This window comes from Pleurodeles waltl, chromosome 10, assembly GCF_031143425.1.
Source record: "Pleurodeles waltl isolate 20211129_DDA chromosome 10, aPleWal1.hap1.20221129, whole genome shotgun sequence".
In the NCBI taxonomy this organism is placed as follows: Eukaryota; Metazoa; Chordata; class Amphibia; order Caudata; family Salamandridae; genus Pleurodeles; species Pleurodeles waltl.
Window position 1 is genome coordinate 919,003,478 of NC_090449.1, and position 16,107 is coordinate 919,019,584.

A 16,107-nucleotide genomic window follows, 5' to 3' on the forward strand; every position below is an offset into this window, starting at 1 on the left:
GACAGCAGAATCTCCCACGCATGTTCCAGATTTCAAGAGCAGGCATCACGAAAGAATTCACCACTAACCCTTGGAAGTGGCATTGGCATGAACGTACATGCACAGTGTTTGGTTGACTCAGTTTGCATCAGTAGTTTGTCCTTCAAGTGGATTTCAGGTACTGTATTTTTTTTATTTGATTTTCATGTGCGCTGCCACATGCAGCCCTTCACATCGTGGGAAGCAGCCTCCATTCGGTATCCTTGTCAGCCCCCGCGTCCTGGGTCAGAACGCACTACATTACAGGACAGCTATTTTGGATCGGAAATCCCATTCTCATTGTGTGTGCACGGTGATACGCACACCGAAATTAATTAACATAATATTGTTGCAGCGTGCGCTTCAGCAGTGACACACACACCTATCATTTTCTGGAAACATTGTATCGACGTATCTCATATGGATGACTGATACGCACATCTTCAAAAAAGTATATATACATACTTACATTGTCTCTGTGTGCACATTTTGTACTGATCAGTGATACGCACATCATTTAGAGGAATTAAAAGCTCACTGCAAGGCACTTACTTCCTTTATTTCTAAACATATGATAGTTCTCCTTAGAGAATTAAAGAATATAGGTTCATCAAAATCTTCTGTATCTCAAGCAAGTTTAACTTCCTTTCAAAATGCATCAATCCATAATCCCACCTTCCGCATTAACACCAAATCCATCCTCTCTTGGCACAGATTGGGAACAGTGGAAAGAAGCATTTGAAGCATATCTAGATGCACTATAAGGAGATAATTTTACACATAAAAGGAAGTATGCTATATTAAAATATTGTCTAGGTACTGAAGGACAATAAATACTAAAACATACACCCAAAAAAGTAGTATTAGTCATAGAAGGTGAAGGAGATGGAATTGAAGATGAATATGTCACTGCAATAAAATCTTTAGATGTTCGCTTTAAAACATGTAAAATTGTTGTCACCTTAGAAAGACACAAATTTTATAAGAGTACAAGTGGAAGGTTAGTCTGCTTCAAGTTATGTTGGTGCACTAAGAATTCTTGCTGTACCTTGTGAATATAAGAACTTCAAAGGAGAAACAATAAGAGACCAATTAGTACAGAAGACTAATACTAAGAAAGTTCAAGAGACACTTTTATCAACACCAAATTTCACTTTACAAAAGGCCCTAGAAATTGCTCAAAGAACAGAAAGTATAGCATTATATATGGAACAAATGGCCTTAACAGAAAACAATATGCTCTCTAAACCACAAAGTGTTCTAACAGTTAAAAGTAAAAACAAAAAACATATTAAAAATGATGATATGGTGAAACAAAACAAAATAGATAAAATGTAGAAGAAGTGTTTTCTAAAACCATTAGAATGTTACAGATGTGGAAGCACTTCACATTCAGGAAATGCCAAAGTACGTCCAGTTACTGAGAAAACGTGTGCCAAAAGCATGAAAAAAAAGACTAGATTTTGTAGATCGTCAGAGAGATCAAACTTGAACAAGGTAAATAGAATGGAACCATCTAGTGGAATATCACTGAGTGAGGAAGACGAAGTATTTGCAATTAATGAACCCAGTTCAACAGTACAAAAAATGGGTACATAAAGAAACTATGGAACAAGGATCAAAAAAGTCTGTTTTGTCAATTAAGATTAATGAAGTAAAAATTAGAGTCATGGCTTACTCAGAAGCACCAATCACATTAATAAGTGAAACAAAATGGGATGAATTATTTAAAAAGCAAGAAGCAACATTAAGCATTAATACTTTCTAACATTTATCCGGTGGGGTATGGAGGAAAAACAATTTATGTGTTGGGAGAGTTTGACGCAGAGTTAAAATTCAAGAATAAGGTGACACAGGGAATTGTATACATTGCCATGGACAAAGAATGTCTTTTAGGGTGGTTTGAACAAAGGAGTCTAGGTAATAAGTTGTAATGAGAAAGGAGTGCGTTCAGTAAAAACAAACAGCTGTGAAGAGTTAAATCCAGAAATATTTAATGGAAAGTTGGGTTTGTTCAAGGGTTTTTTGCATAACATAAAAATTAAATGTTCACAAAATACGGAGAGTACTGTTGGCTTTAAGAAGATAACTTAAAAAAGAACTAGAAAAAATGTTTAAGGATAATGTAATTGTAGCTATTGAATCCTCCGATTGGGTAGCACCTATTGTATTAGCTAAAAAAGCCAATGGATCTATTCGTATGTGTGTGTAGATTTGCAAGATTTGAATAAGCAAATCTGTGGTGATCAATTTCCTTTCCCAACAAAACAGAAATGTTATCCACTATCAAAGGGAGTACAGTGTTTAGTTTGTTAGACATGATGTCAGCTTATCATCAAATTAACTTACATCCTGATTCAAGACATTATACATCATTTATTATTCCAGAAGGATTAATTCAATTCAAACTCATGCCTTTCGGTGTTGCATCAGCCTCTGCTGTATTTCAAAGAACAGTTAAGAATATGTTTAAAGGCATGTGTGGAGTGAAAGCATTTCAAGATGATGTATCGATTTATGGGGGAAACAGAACTCAGCACGATGAGAGATTAAGTCAAGTGTTGAATATACGAAAAAAAAGTATAACCCTTAGTCTAGAAAAATGCAGCATTAATGTAACATCGATAGACTATTTAGGCTACAAAGTATCTGGTGGTGGCATAGAACCTAAAACCAGTTTAGTAAAAGCAATTGAAGAGTTTACTAGTCCAGGGAACAAAGATCAATTGAGATCCTTAATGGGTCTGATTGAATTTTATGTGAGGTTTCTGCCCAAGTGTGCTGAAAAAAACATTTAACATTTGAAACCTTTTAAAAAGAACTCTAAATTTGTATTGGATGAGGCGTGTAATGAAAAGTTGACCTTATTAAAAAAAAAAGAAATCTCTGACAATTCCCTTGAAACCTGGTACTGGGATCCTACAGTAATCATGATGGATGCCAGTAAAAAGTGGATAAGGGTGGTACTAATGCAGAAAAGAGAAGGGAAGGAAGAAGTTGTAGCTTTTGCTTCTAGAAGTCTGAGAGGTGCAGAAGCCATGTATTCTGAATTAGAACTAGAGACTCTAGCCTGCTGGTGGGGAATAATGCATTTCCAACAATAGATATGGGGTTCTTGACTCACAGTACGCATGGATTATAAACCAATAGTACAGTTATTCACTACAAAAGGTGCAGAAGAACCCACACCCACGATAGGCAAGTGGCAATACACGCTTTGTGAACACAATTTTAAGGTAGAATATGTAGAAGGGAAAAAAAAAGTGTTAGCTGATTGTCTTTCAAGATTGTCAGGTAAAGAGGCCGAGGTTATTGAAGAAGAGAGTGAGGATAATACTGAATTTGTATGTATCGTTGAAGGTCATTCAGAAGGGACCATATCAGAGCAGGAGTGGAGACATGCTTGTGAAACAGATCAAGAGATTAAGATGGTTGTGCAAGGTGTAACTTTGGGTTGGTATAAATGGAATCTTAGAGACAATTATGGAAGAAAATATGACCATGTCTTTGATGAATTATCCATTATGAATAACCTCTTCTTTCGGTCTAAATCACTAGTAGTAGCTCAAGGAATGAGGGATAAGGTATTGAAGCTAGCTCATGAAGGTCACATTTGCATGTGTGCCATGAGAAGGAGAAGAAGGGAAAGTTTCTGGTGGCCAGGTTTAGACAGATATGTGGAACTTTTTGTCAGCAACTGTATTATTCGTGCATTAGTGATAAATGTCAAGTAACAATACCCAGTCCTATTGAAGCCATCAAGGTTCTGGAGAAGGCTTGGAGCAAGGTGGCTATTGATATTATAGGACCCATGTGCTTAACTAGAGGAACCCCAGAATATGGTATAGTACTCATAGACCAATACAGCTGCTGGCCTGAGGTGAAAATTTTGAAAGTGACAAGTTCAACTAATATAATAATATGGTTGGAATGCGTTTTTGCTAGGGAAGAAATTCCTGATGAGATTGTAACAGATAATGGTAGTCAATTTGCATCACTACAGTTTGAAGGATTGTTAAATCTTTTGGGCATAAATCACTCCAAAACATCTTTGTACCACCCCAGGAGTAATGGTCTTGTTGAAAGGTTCAACAGAGTTCTAAAAGAGAATGTGCAATTGTCCAAGGCGTGTGGGTTGGTGTAAATCACAAATATAAAAATTGTTATGGGCGGTACAAACTACAAACAAAGCTGACACAGAAGTATCGGCATTTGTACTGTTGAGAGGTTGTGTTCTCACATCTAAGTTATTAAGGGTGTGGATGGGTCAATTTGAAATATCAGAGGAAAACAATTAACATGTAGTAAGGAAAAGAGAGTATGTACAAAGTACATATATCCAAACACAAAATAAATCAAGAAACAAATTTTCAGAAAAGAAAGGGATAGTGAAGGTAAGAACAGTGCTGTGAAATTAGATGATGGGCATAACTATGAAAATATGAAGGAGAACAACAAAGAAATTGCAGTTAGACACAATTCATCCACCAGAGTAATCACTTTGCCTAACAAATTAAGAGATTACTGTATGGACTAATTGGTGATTATTTTTGCACTTAATTCTTAATTGTTGTGTATTTCACTTACAGTTTAACTATACCTATTGCACATTGTCAAGATAGTGTTATGTTCTTCCATGTATGTAAAATTAGGTTATAAACTCAATGTATCACAATGTAGGCTATAGTTATATATTTATGTTGCCTTTATTACATTTTTGGTTTAAATATAAAGGAGGAAGATATGTTGGGTTATGTTTAGGATGTGCACATTCCACAGTGTATTGTTCGGCAACTGGAATGTAGTGATGTGGAGAGCAAAATGGGAGAGGTGAGGAATTAAGGGAGAATGGCAGCTGGAGGAGACTTGAGAGGATGAAGTGCCATTGCTTCCTGCTGTCTATATTACTAATAAAGAAGTTAACTCACCAAGGTTGTACTTCTTAATATTATACTCAAGATGTGTTCTCTTAAATCCTGATGTAAAAATATTACTTAATAAAATTCGAAATACAAATTACTGCAATTGATTGTACTCTTCACCCCGTCCATTGTACTTGATATTTCTTCATAACGCCCTTGTGGGCATTATGTATAAATATTATCCCTCCTTTTGCAAGAGAGAGAGAGAGAGGATGAAACAAAATAAAACCACTATCTCCTATGGCAATCAGGCCCTAATGAGCATTAAATAATGAACATATTCAAATTCCAGTTTTCTTTCATCGCTCCTGTCACACCTAACAACACCATGGGTGCACCGTATTTACAATACTGCACACTATGGCGGTCATTAGGCCAATAGCATCAACATTTTTGACACTATTGTGGTGCTTTGCTGCATTAGCATCAAAAATTTTGAAGCTAGTGTAGCAAAGTGCAAGGTGGCCCATAGGTTTCAATGGGTGCATCATTTTAACACCTGTATTAAGTAGTTGAACTAGACTAATCTGATGTTAGTAAGGCTGGATCATCACTACTGTGTTGTACATTGGAGATCAGCTCAAGAAACTTTTTTGGTGAAGGTTAGCTATCTCTTATTGCTTTCATAATTTATATTAGTAAAGCCACCCACAAAATAATAAGGTAATGTGACTGTCTAGAGAAACCTTGTTTACTATAATATCCATTGTGAAAGCTGTATGCTAGGGAGTAAAAACAACAACTTAGGGCCTGATTATGACCTTGGCGGAAGGGAAATGTGACGGATATCCATTCTGCTGTATTATAAGTTAAATTATGGGGGTCATTCCGACCCTGGCGGTCCATGACTGCCAGGGCGGAGGGCAGCGGAAGCACCGCCAACAGGCTGGCGGTGCTTCCTGGGCAATTCTGACCGCGGCGGTAAAGCCGTGGTCAGAAAAGGGGAACCGGTGGTTTCCCGACGGTTTTCCCCAGGCCCAGGGAATCCGCCATGGCGGCGCTGCTTGCAGCGCCGCCATGGGGATTCCGACCCCCTTCCCGCCATCCTGTTCCTGGTGGTAATTACCGCCAGGAACAGGATGGCGGGAACGGGTGTCGTAGGGCCCCTGGGGGCCCCATAAAGATTTTCAGTGTCTGCTTTGCAGACACTGAAAATCGCGACGGGTGCCATTGCACCCGTCGCACCCCTTCAACTCCGCCGGCTCCATTCGGAGCCGGCTTCATTGTTGAAGGGGCTTTCCCACTGGGCCGGCGGGCGGTCTTCTGGCGGTCGCCCGCCGGCCCAGCGGGAAAGCCGGAATGGCCGCCGCGGTCTTTTGACCGCGGAGCAGTCTTTCGGCGGGAACCGCTTGGCGGGCGGCGACCGCCGACCGCCGCAGTCAGAATGACCGCCTATATCATATGAAACTTGCTAACTGGAGGGCATGATATCTGTCATGTTTGTAACAGATTATCCCATCGGCCAAGGTCGTAATCAGGCCCTCATTTATTTCTTTGATCCAAAAAACAAAGCATTAGATAGATACCATGTTTTAATGCCACATGTGCATGAGATGGGTATTGACTCCTCTATGGGCACAAATAACAAAACAAAAGCAAGGCAAAGAAGGATTGTTTGGACTACGTAAAGGGGTGACCATGGGACAAAATGCATGCAACATAAGCGTCATTTTACACACCCCAACATTTCGACGGCTGTTCTGAAAAAGTCTTCTTTTAAGAGTGCACATAACAGTTTTCTAAAACTCAAAGAAATACATACCCGCACTGATTATCTTTCCTGTCAGGATGAATACTGATATATGGTGATACAGGCTTGTCAACAAATGATCCAAATCCAAATCGAAAATTATGAGAAAAAGGTATCATTTTTTGTGACAAATCAAATCCAATGGAATTTAGTTTTTCTATCTCTTGATGCATAGATGCTGAGACATCAACTAGATAATAAAGGTCCACAGGATACGTCTCCAGTTGCAGAACTTTTACGACAAAGTTTGCTTCAGTGCCTATTTGACAAACAAGCAATATAAGTTAAACAGCTGATTGATTCTGCTATGAAATGATCAGTTGTTTCAGCACAAACACCAACTTAGAATACATTTTCCAAACTGCTTTATTTCAGACGGGAATTAAAGTACACGTGAACTAATATTTCTTCTGTCATTTTTAACAAGTGGTTCTCGAAGATGATTCTGTTGTATTCCTTTTAGAAGTTTGACACAAATTTACTTACAATCAAAGCCAGGATAAAGGTTTCAAATAATAATCGATGTATAATTTAAGAAGAGATAAGCATTTCGACAATAGTAGCAATAAAAAAAGTTTATATAGAATTTGGAAGGTAATAGATACATTGTTGTTTTTTATTTGATGGATGTTGTTTGAGTGACAAAGACAAAAAATAACCATTGGCAGCGTAGAGAAATAACTATATGTGCACATCTGCATACTTGCATTAAGGAGTAATGGACGAGCATAGGAGTACAACAGTGAGTTAGTAATATATATTTTTTGCCACATTCAAGCATGAGTAGGTGGGCCTTTATCGCTGTTTTACAAGTGGGCAGAGAAAGAAAGGTACGCAATTCACCTAGGAGCCAATTCCAAATGTTTGGTTCTAGTAGTTTAAAAAATGGAACAGTGAAGCACCACAGAGGTTTTAGGATGAGAAGAAGATTGAGGTTAGTTAAACAAGTGTTAAGAGAAAGCACATAGCATTTATGATAGCTAACTGGAGGACTGATCATTCACATATCTTAAAAAATAAAAACAGTAGTACACAAAGTATGTCTTTTTTTGCAAATAGCCAGCCAATTTGAAGATGGTAATAGAGTGTGGGAGGTTTTGATAGAAATGTTATCTACTTTCACCAAGGAACGCAATGGCTATTGATTAATCTCATAATGTAGGCCTCTACAATAGTCATCCTGGTCAGTACAAGCCTGTAAAGTATTATTTTGCTTGTGTTTAAAGGAATATCTGGATGGATTTTGCATACATTAAGAACTTGCTAACGGACAATACGGTCTTTGGAAGTGATGTGGATCCCATGATCATAATAGTATTGAAAAACACATGGAGGTATGTGGCTGATGGAGTAGGAGTGGGAGTGCCAGGGAAAGAGAATATGAATTTGCAGATTCATGGGTTGGGGTTTAGCAGAGATTCATTAAGCAGAACGGAATGGAGAGCCATCCAGTGGCAAATGTTTGAAAGGCAGTCACAGACTTTGAATTGAAGTTCAAGGGTGAATGTTGGGAAGAAGAAAAACATGTGCAAAACATCAGAATATGTATTTTTTGAACAGCGGTTGAATGATGGAACCACTCATGCCATTACCACACGTCTTCACCACAGAGTCATTACATCTCATTAATCTTTACCACGCAAGTCTTTACCGCTCAATATGCCTTTAACATGCATGGCTTTACAACGAAAATGTAAGTTTTTTACAGGTAAGTATAAAGCCTTTATATGTGTGTCTGCTGTGTGTATAGAAGATATATATAAGCATATATCTTCTATACACACACACCAAACACATATGTCTTACCATATATACCCATACGCGCCCTAAACCCTAATTTTACCCTTGCCACTGAAAAAGCCACACCCACTCCAAACCCTAAAAATACCCTTACCACCTAAAAACCCATATCCACCCTAAAATCTAAAAATAACCTTGCCACACTAAAATCCACACCCACCCTAAACCCTAAAAATACCCTTGCTACCAAAAAAAACATAAGATATATATGGATATATATGGCTGTTGAAGTCTGTTCACTACATAACAGAGACACCATGATTTTAAATAGAAGTCAACAGCCAGCGACTTCTGGGAGCGCGGCCACTGGGTAGGTCTTCGGCGTGGGACAGCGTTAGAGAAACCTCTGCAGTACGACGCTAGTCCAATAGGTCTGTTGCATCCCAAGGAGCCACATCCTTAATATTGGAGGGTTCCCCTACGTTGACTATAGAATAGAATAGCCTTGTATGTAAGTAGTTCTTCCTTGATTGTTTCCCTGAAGATTTCTCAGGTGTGCACTAAAAGCCTAGGAGTTACAATTTCTCGTCCTGACGAAGCGCCACATGATCTACAGAGACACCCAGGGCGCGAAACATGTTAACAGTGTGTTCCAGTCTTAAGGATAATTTCCCTGTGTGGTTTAGTGTTGGTTGCAGAGTGGTGGAAGCTTACTCCTTTTCCTCTCCCCTTTGTTTTTAATATTGACCTAGAATCTCTATACCAATTAAATCAGTTGTTTGAAGACTTTAGAGACAATTTTAATTTTCTTTTTCTCCAGCTTTCTCTTGAATGGTATGCCTTAATGTAGTCCTACTATTTTCACAGCACACACTTTCAATTTGAAAAGATCTCCGGTAAAGTGACCCCTTGTGGGGCCCGTCAGGCATTGCAGTGCCGGCCTGACAAGGAGCTGGCCCTATGATGAAGCATGACACCCACTGGGTGTGTGAGGGCCCTTGCTTCTAACAAAAGAAGTTCCTCTTCTTGAACCTGTGCACCTTTCTATAGGAACAGTGTACTCTTTATGTATGAACAGCCAGCAACAGCCTTCCATATGCCCAGGGTAGTCACCCTTGCTCACTGAAATAGAGTTTCCCCTATGGGGAACTGATGTTAAGGAATTGCAGCAATGACTGTGGCTTCCTCCTAGAACAGCAACGCATGTTACAAAGGTGTACTGAGAGAGGATAATCCAAGTGGGTTATGGATAGAGCAGTACACAGGATTAGTGAGTGCCGTAGAGAGGAGATTCTCATTGGAACCTCAGAAAAGCAGAACACTGTGGGAAAACTGGGCTGACTGCAGAAGCCCGACACTTTTTGCACCCATTTTCAAATCATACTGGTGTTTTTCTGACTCTGATGGTGCCCTGGGCACTGCTAAACAGTCCCAGGCCCTGTGCTCTGATTAAAATGTTATATGCAAATTAGACTAATTATAATTGGCTGTACCAACCTGCCTGTAGGGCCCTAGAATATGGTAGGGAAAATAGGGTTAGGGGCCCCAGCATAGGTAGTACACCCATAGGTGCACTGCTGTGGTGCCCAATGTCATTTTAAAGACAGGCCTGCCTTGCTGGCTGCTTTAAGTTCAAGTTAAACCCAAATTTGACTTTTGAATTAAAAGTACTTAGATGGTCCTAAGCTACTTTATTTTTACATATGTCACCCCTAAGGTATGCCTTAAGTGCCCTCAGGGTTAGGTGCAGTGTAACTATAAGCACGGGCTTTATAAAAGGTGTTTTGTAAGCCCTGGTGAGAGAAACATAGCCAAATTATTTTTCCCCATTGTAGTGAATGGGCTCGATAGGCTAACATGGTGAGACTTTATTTTAAAATAGTAAAGATTTATTTCCATAGGAAGGAGCTAAATATAGCAAGTTTGTTATCAAATTAAAAGTTATAATAAATCCAACTTCTTGTCACTGTTGAATTTAATATAACTTGGACAGGGAAGGAGTTTTAGAATTCTTGCTCAAGGTTACCAACTTCGGTCCTGGAGTGCCCTTCTCTGATTGGTCAGCCTCTGGCAGCCTACACCAGGCTGATTGATGATGTGTGAAGTGTCCTGGGCTAAAACAAAGGAAGCCTCTGGTGGCCGGAGATCTTCCTTAGCACATGGTAGAACAGGATTGGGGGAGAGCAGCCAAACTGGACTTCAAAGGAGGGAAGGACATGTGGGACAGCAACCTGACCTCCCCCATTTCCTGCAGCCCCAGACAGCCAGGTGCCCCCTGCTAAAATTAAGAGAAGGCTGGAAAGGGGTATGTTAAGGCAAACGTAGCCACATCAGTGGGTGTACTCAGCCAGATCTGAACTCTAAGATTGAGTTTTTGCCATCTTGGATTTTAGAGGAATTTTGATCCCTGGGATAGATTTTTGCCACACTTTCCAGGAAGTGGTCACTCAAGAGGGTGGTGGCTTTCACATGATTGGGAGTAGAACCCCCTTGCTTTTCACCCCAGGAGCAAGGATAAATATGGCAGAGATGCCCCACACTTCAGATTCCTACTGGAAAAAGACAAGAAGAAGAAGGACTGTCCTACTGGACCCCTGGCCTGTACCTGGACCCTGCACTCAGAAGGACTACACCAGCTACACACTTTGGGTGTCACCAAAAAAAGGACTTTACCTTACTTCTACAGCTTCAAAAATGGACTCCCTGTAAGCTACAGGTAAAAAGGAGCTGACCAGAGTCCACTACATCACGTCCTGCAAAAATAGCCCAACTGACCAGTGACCAGTGTTAATGTAAGAATTTGGACTAGGTGCATTCTGGGAGTTGACAACCTAACCCCCAAGGAGGAACTTAGAGCTTCTGAAACCTTGGGGTAAGTTGTGAACATTTGAAGGACCTTAAAAGTGCTTCTGGGAGAAGATCCAGGAGTTTGGAAAGGTTTGGAGCAACTTTGGAAAAAAAGCTCCATAACTGGACTGACCTGACGGCGAGAGGAATGCCGGCCAACGTCAACTGCAACCAGGCCTGATTTGCAGGTTCGTCCTGCTGAAAAGCTCTGGAGCCTCAGATGTCAAGGATTTGACTAGGGGCTTGTACAATGGCAATCTGATGACGTTGCATTGAAATTGGCTTGATGAAGAGGGTCATCCAATGTCAGGGAAGAAAAGCTGGCAAAATGTTTTTAAGTCCAAAGGTAAAAGTTTGACTGAGGCCTCCTGCTCAGTGTATCCAAAGAGGGCTCCAGCGAGGTCCTCCTAAACTTGTGACTTTGAGAAAAATCTTCAAGAAATCGTCTAAGTGTGAAGGTAAAACTTTAACCTGCCTCCCGTTTAGTGTAGCCGAGAAGGGATCCATCACAGTTGGCCTCAAATTTTGACTTTGCCCTGGTCGAGTATGACCAGATGTCTAGAGTGGTGCTTTTGATTTCTAGGTACTAGAAAGCATTTAGGCCCTCAATATGACCCTGGCAGTCCAGGGCCACGGTGGCGGTCTCACCGCTGACAGGCTGGCAGTGAAAACCGCCACATTATGAGTGTGGAGGTTTGGCCTGTGCCAAACAGCCACATCCCGCTGGTAATGCCAAGGCAGTTGGACAGCCGGGCCAGAGATCAGCATCTCTGGCCCAGCGGACCACCCAATACCACCAGCGGTATCATGTGTCCCCTTTCCACCAGGGATTTCATGGAGGTAGCACCACCATGAAATCCTTTGCAGAAAGGCTACCGGCGACAGGAATTTGCATTCCTGTCAATGGTAGATGACTCGCCCACCCCGCCACCTACCCAAGAGCCCCCACACCCCTTTCCCCTAACACATACCCACCCCCACCTCCCTGAACCCCCAGTAAACCCCCACCCCCAGCTCTCAGTAGTGACCCCCACCCCCTCGCATACACGTACTCACTCGCCAACCCCGATCCCCGTACTTACCCCCCACCCCGCATACATGCACACACCCACAGACATGCACACTCTGACACTCACTCACTCACACTCATCCACCACACCCTTGCACTTACACGCACACACATACATGCAACACCCCCCAAATTTATACACCACAACACCCCCACTCACACATGCACTCACTACATTCACCCCCACTGACATGCCCTCCTTTCCTCAACATACATACACATACACACAACCCTCTATGTACACATGCACATTGCACACACAAACAATCCCCCCTTCCTTCCCCCATTCATGACACGCATACACACACACACACATCCATTCACACACCCCACCCGCCTCCACTTGCGGCAGACACTTACCTCGTCTGACGAGGAGCTCCTCCCTAAGGGGACACCGGCAGCACCCTGCCATCAGGACACCGCCAGGCCGTATTACAGGTCGTAATACGGCTGGCAGTGTCATTTTGGCGAGGCGGGACCGGTGGTGAAACTACATCTGCGCCTCCGACTGCCAGCACGACTGCTGGAGGATTTCCATCCAAATTGAAGCAGAAATCCTTTAATACTCGTTATATGGTGGTCGTACTGGCAGTCTTCTGGTGCCCGTGGCTTTGGCGTTCTTAGGAAAAGACCATCGAAGTCATATAAAGGGCCTTAGGGCCTGATTACAACTTTGGAGGAGGTGTTAATCCGTCCCAAAAGTGACGGTAAAGTGACGGATTTACCACCAGCCGTTTTACAAGTCCATTATATCCTATGGAACTCGTAATACGGCTGGTGGTATATCCGTCACATTTGGGACGGATTAACACCTCCTCCAAAGTTGTAATCAGCCCCATAATCTTTAAAAATTCATATCTCCAGTTCCCTATATTAAATTAAACCTAACTGCTCGTGGCCAAGCTACCAAGGGTTGAGCCAGGATTGATTAATTGAGACCTTGACTGGACCTAGTGGGTGTCTGTGGCCTATTGTTAAGTGTAGGCACCTACCTGCCCTTACCTATAATCCACTTTCCAACAAATACCAACACAGGTGATGGCTCCAACAGATTTATCACAACGTTTAATGACGAATCTGGTAACATCAGAGGGATCCCTGAAATAAACTGGGGCCTTCTTAATTGTGATCCGTTATTGGTGACATCTTACCTGATCCCCCAAAGATCACTTATCGCAGAAACAAATCAATGAGAGATATTTTGGTTAAAAGTGATGTGACTCATAAGGTAAAATGGGTCAAAATCAGGGCTTTCATAAGCTTAAGGGCTTCCACATATGTGGCAATTGCAAGGTCAGTCAATTCTCTTCCAATGTGAGGACAGTTAAGTCACAACAGACCAACATGCATAAACAAACTGCACAATTCATCACCTGCAGCACAACATATGTGGCATATGTACCGGAGTGCCCTTGTGGACTCTGGTACGTGGTGAGCACTATGCAATTAGTACATATAGATTAATTGTTTGATTTCCTTGTTTGCATGTACAACATATTCTCTGCTTTGTTTTGATACCATTCTTCTGCTTTTAGTGCAGGGAGATTAGGAGGGGACTTTCATCTAGCTTTGATGGTTGAGAGGATGCCCCGGCCAGGGCACCCTACCTTAATCTTCTGATACACCACGGAGGGTGACACTGGGTGAATCTTGTTGGTTTGCACTTTCATATAATATTATTATTTTTCCTTATGTTGTATGTTGCTTTGGTCATTCACAATTATGGGCAGTTGTTAATACTGCTTGCTGACTTGAGCTTTATTCACAGCATTATGATGTTGATGCACAGCCATTTTTGCTTAATATTCAGTTTAATGTTCTGGTGTCTTTGCCATGCTTTTATATTATTGTCTTACATTTGTACCATCTTTGAACATTTCTAACATTTTATGACAGTCTTTGGGTTACTTTCTTGTATGAGATGTACTCATATGTGTTGTACAGGGTGCGCTTCCTCCCTATAATTTATTTACTCTATTTTAGGTGGAACTGCCCCACTAGTGGATTTCTAGGTGCATCCCACTTTCTTTATGCACCTTTGTGTACCACCTTTGTGTACCTTGATTGCTGTTTTCCGACATTCATTTTATCATATGTTCTGCCCCCGAAGTATTGCATCCCAGCATACAGCTCTAGTACACGATTTCTTGTGTGCCTATTCATTTATTTTATTTATGGGTGAAAGCAGCATTTTGTGAACATGTACACTGTTTAGGCATTCTCTTTTTGTATCTGAAAATATTTAAGTTTAAACCACTTTGAGATGGCCAACATATGGATAACACACTGTTGGCAGCTCCTTCTCTTTGTTGATTGTTGTATTCACGCTGGGTTGACAATATATGGTTGAGTAGTATCACTTTCCCCTTAGCTGTGACCAGGGCCTTTTGAGCGAAACACGTTTCAGGGGCTGTTGTTTTCATGAAACAAATGACACAGCTCTTTCCTCCTGAGTGTGTATGGAATATCAATTGTTTGAAAGGTAAAAATATATATAAGAATTAAAACAATATTGTAGGTCTGTGATCTTCTACCTGATCTTAGCATTAACTACTACAAGCGCGGTGAGACTTTGAGCTTCACCACAGAAAAATCTCTGTGGAGAACAATATCATGACCATGTTAATTTCAAGCTGATGTAACATCGCCTAATTCTCAAACTTCTTCAAATGAACTGCTATTGCCACCCCAGGACAAATTCTTGACTTTGCCCTGGACTATATCTCTTGGAACAATACTTTCAAGGGATCTAAATATGAACTGAATAGTTTAAAGACAATTGAACTGTTTTTTAAAGCAAGGCTTACACACAATAAGCCAAGCATTGCCCCTAAATGGGATACATCATGGAAATGCCCTACTAACTGGTTTCAAGATTAGCCCCAGTATAAGCTGTTCTTCAAGCTGCTGTATTCTATAGGCTGGCGCCAGCCACTGTGACCAAATCTTCCTGAGATTAAATGATCTTCAATATCTGCCCCTGGAAGCAAGATGCTAATTTAAATTTACATTTATCACATACAAACCAGTCCTTCTGATTATTTCATATTTCCTGGATGGAAATTAAAGCTCCTTAGAGGATCCTCCTTTTTATGAAGTAAGACTGAAATGCACATAGATTTTTTTTTGCTTCGTAAACTGCAGTCCTTTGACGCAGGCATTAACAAAAGTACCCCGAAAACACTTCTCCCTTACCCGTTAAGAACGCCACTACTATCAATATTTAAAAAGTTGAACTCATATTTTTCTTTCTTAAGAATGTGTCACAAAAGAAAGGCTAGACTTCAGGATAACGCTCAGTTGATTCGCTTGATAATGTCCACTTACCTGCACCTTTTTTATGGGTGAGCACAAAGTGCTCCGTCCATTCTGTAATCTCTCTTTGGGCTTAAAACCACGCCCAGGCCACGTCACTTACATTGGTTTGTGGGCTTGCCTTTTAAAATCCGCTTGCTTTTATTTGTGAAAGGCATGCATACGTCATGCCTTTTCCGGTGTTTAGCCCACCTACACAGCACCAGTAAAGTACCAAAAACGTACAAGGCTTGATGTTTTCAGCCTGGAGTCCGGACTAGTTTATCTGTTTATTTTCCACGCAGTGCGATCGTGCTGCATTTTACATAGCGCGATCGCACTGCGTTATTTTTTTTTGCTTTACAATGCTAATAGCTCTAACTCGAACAAATGCGAGACCCGTTGCATTGAAAATGCTTGTTTCTATATGTTGTACACTGCACAATGACAAAGGTTTTTTTTGTTCA

The 16,107-nt window shown here is 41.0% G+C and overlaps 1 protein-coding gene across 2 annotated transcripts in view; it reads right to left on the reverse strand.

Annotated features, from left to right (window-relative positions):
- ITGB8 (integrin subunit beta 8) overlaps positions 1 to 16,107 on the reverse strand; it is a 298,148-nt gene that overhangs the window by 141,276 nt on the left and 140,765 nt on the right. For both annotated transcript variants that reach the window (XM_069211685.1, XM_069211686.1), the window contains one exon: positions 6,703 to 6,949. In XM_069211685.1, coding sequence (XP_069067786.1) covers positions 6,703 to 6,949 — 247 coding nt within the window. The remainder of the gene's footprint in view (positions 1 to 6,702; positions 6,950 to 16,107) is intronic.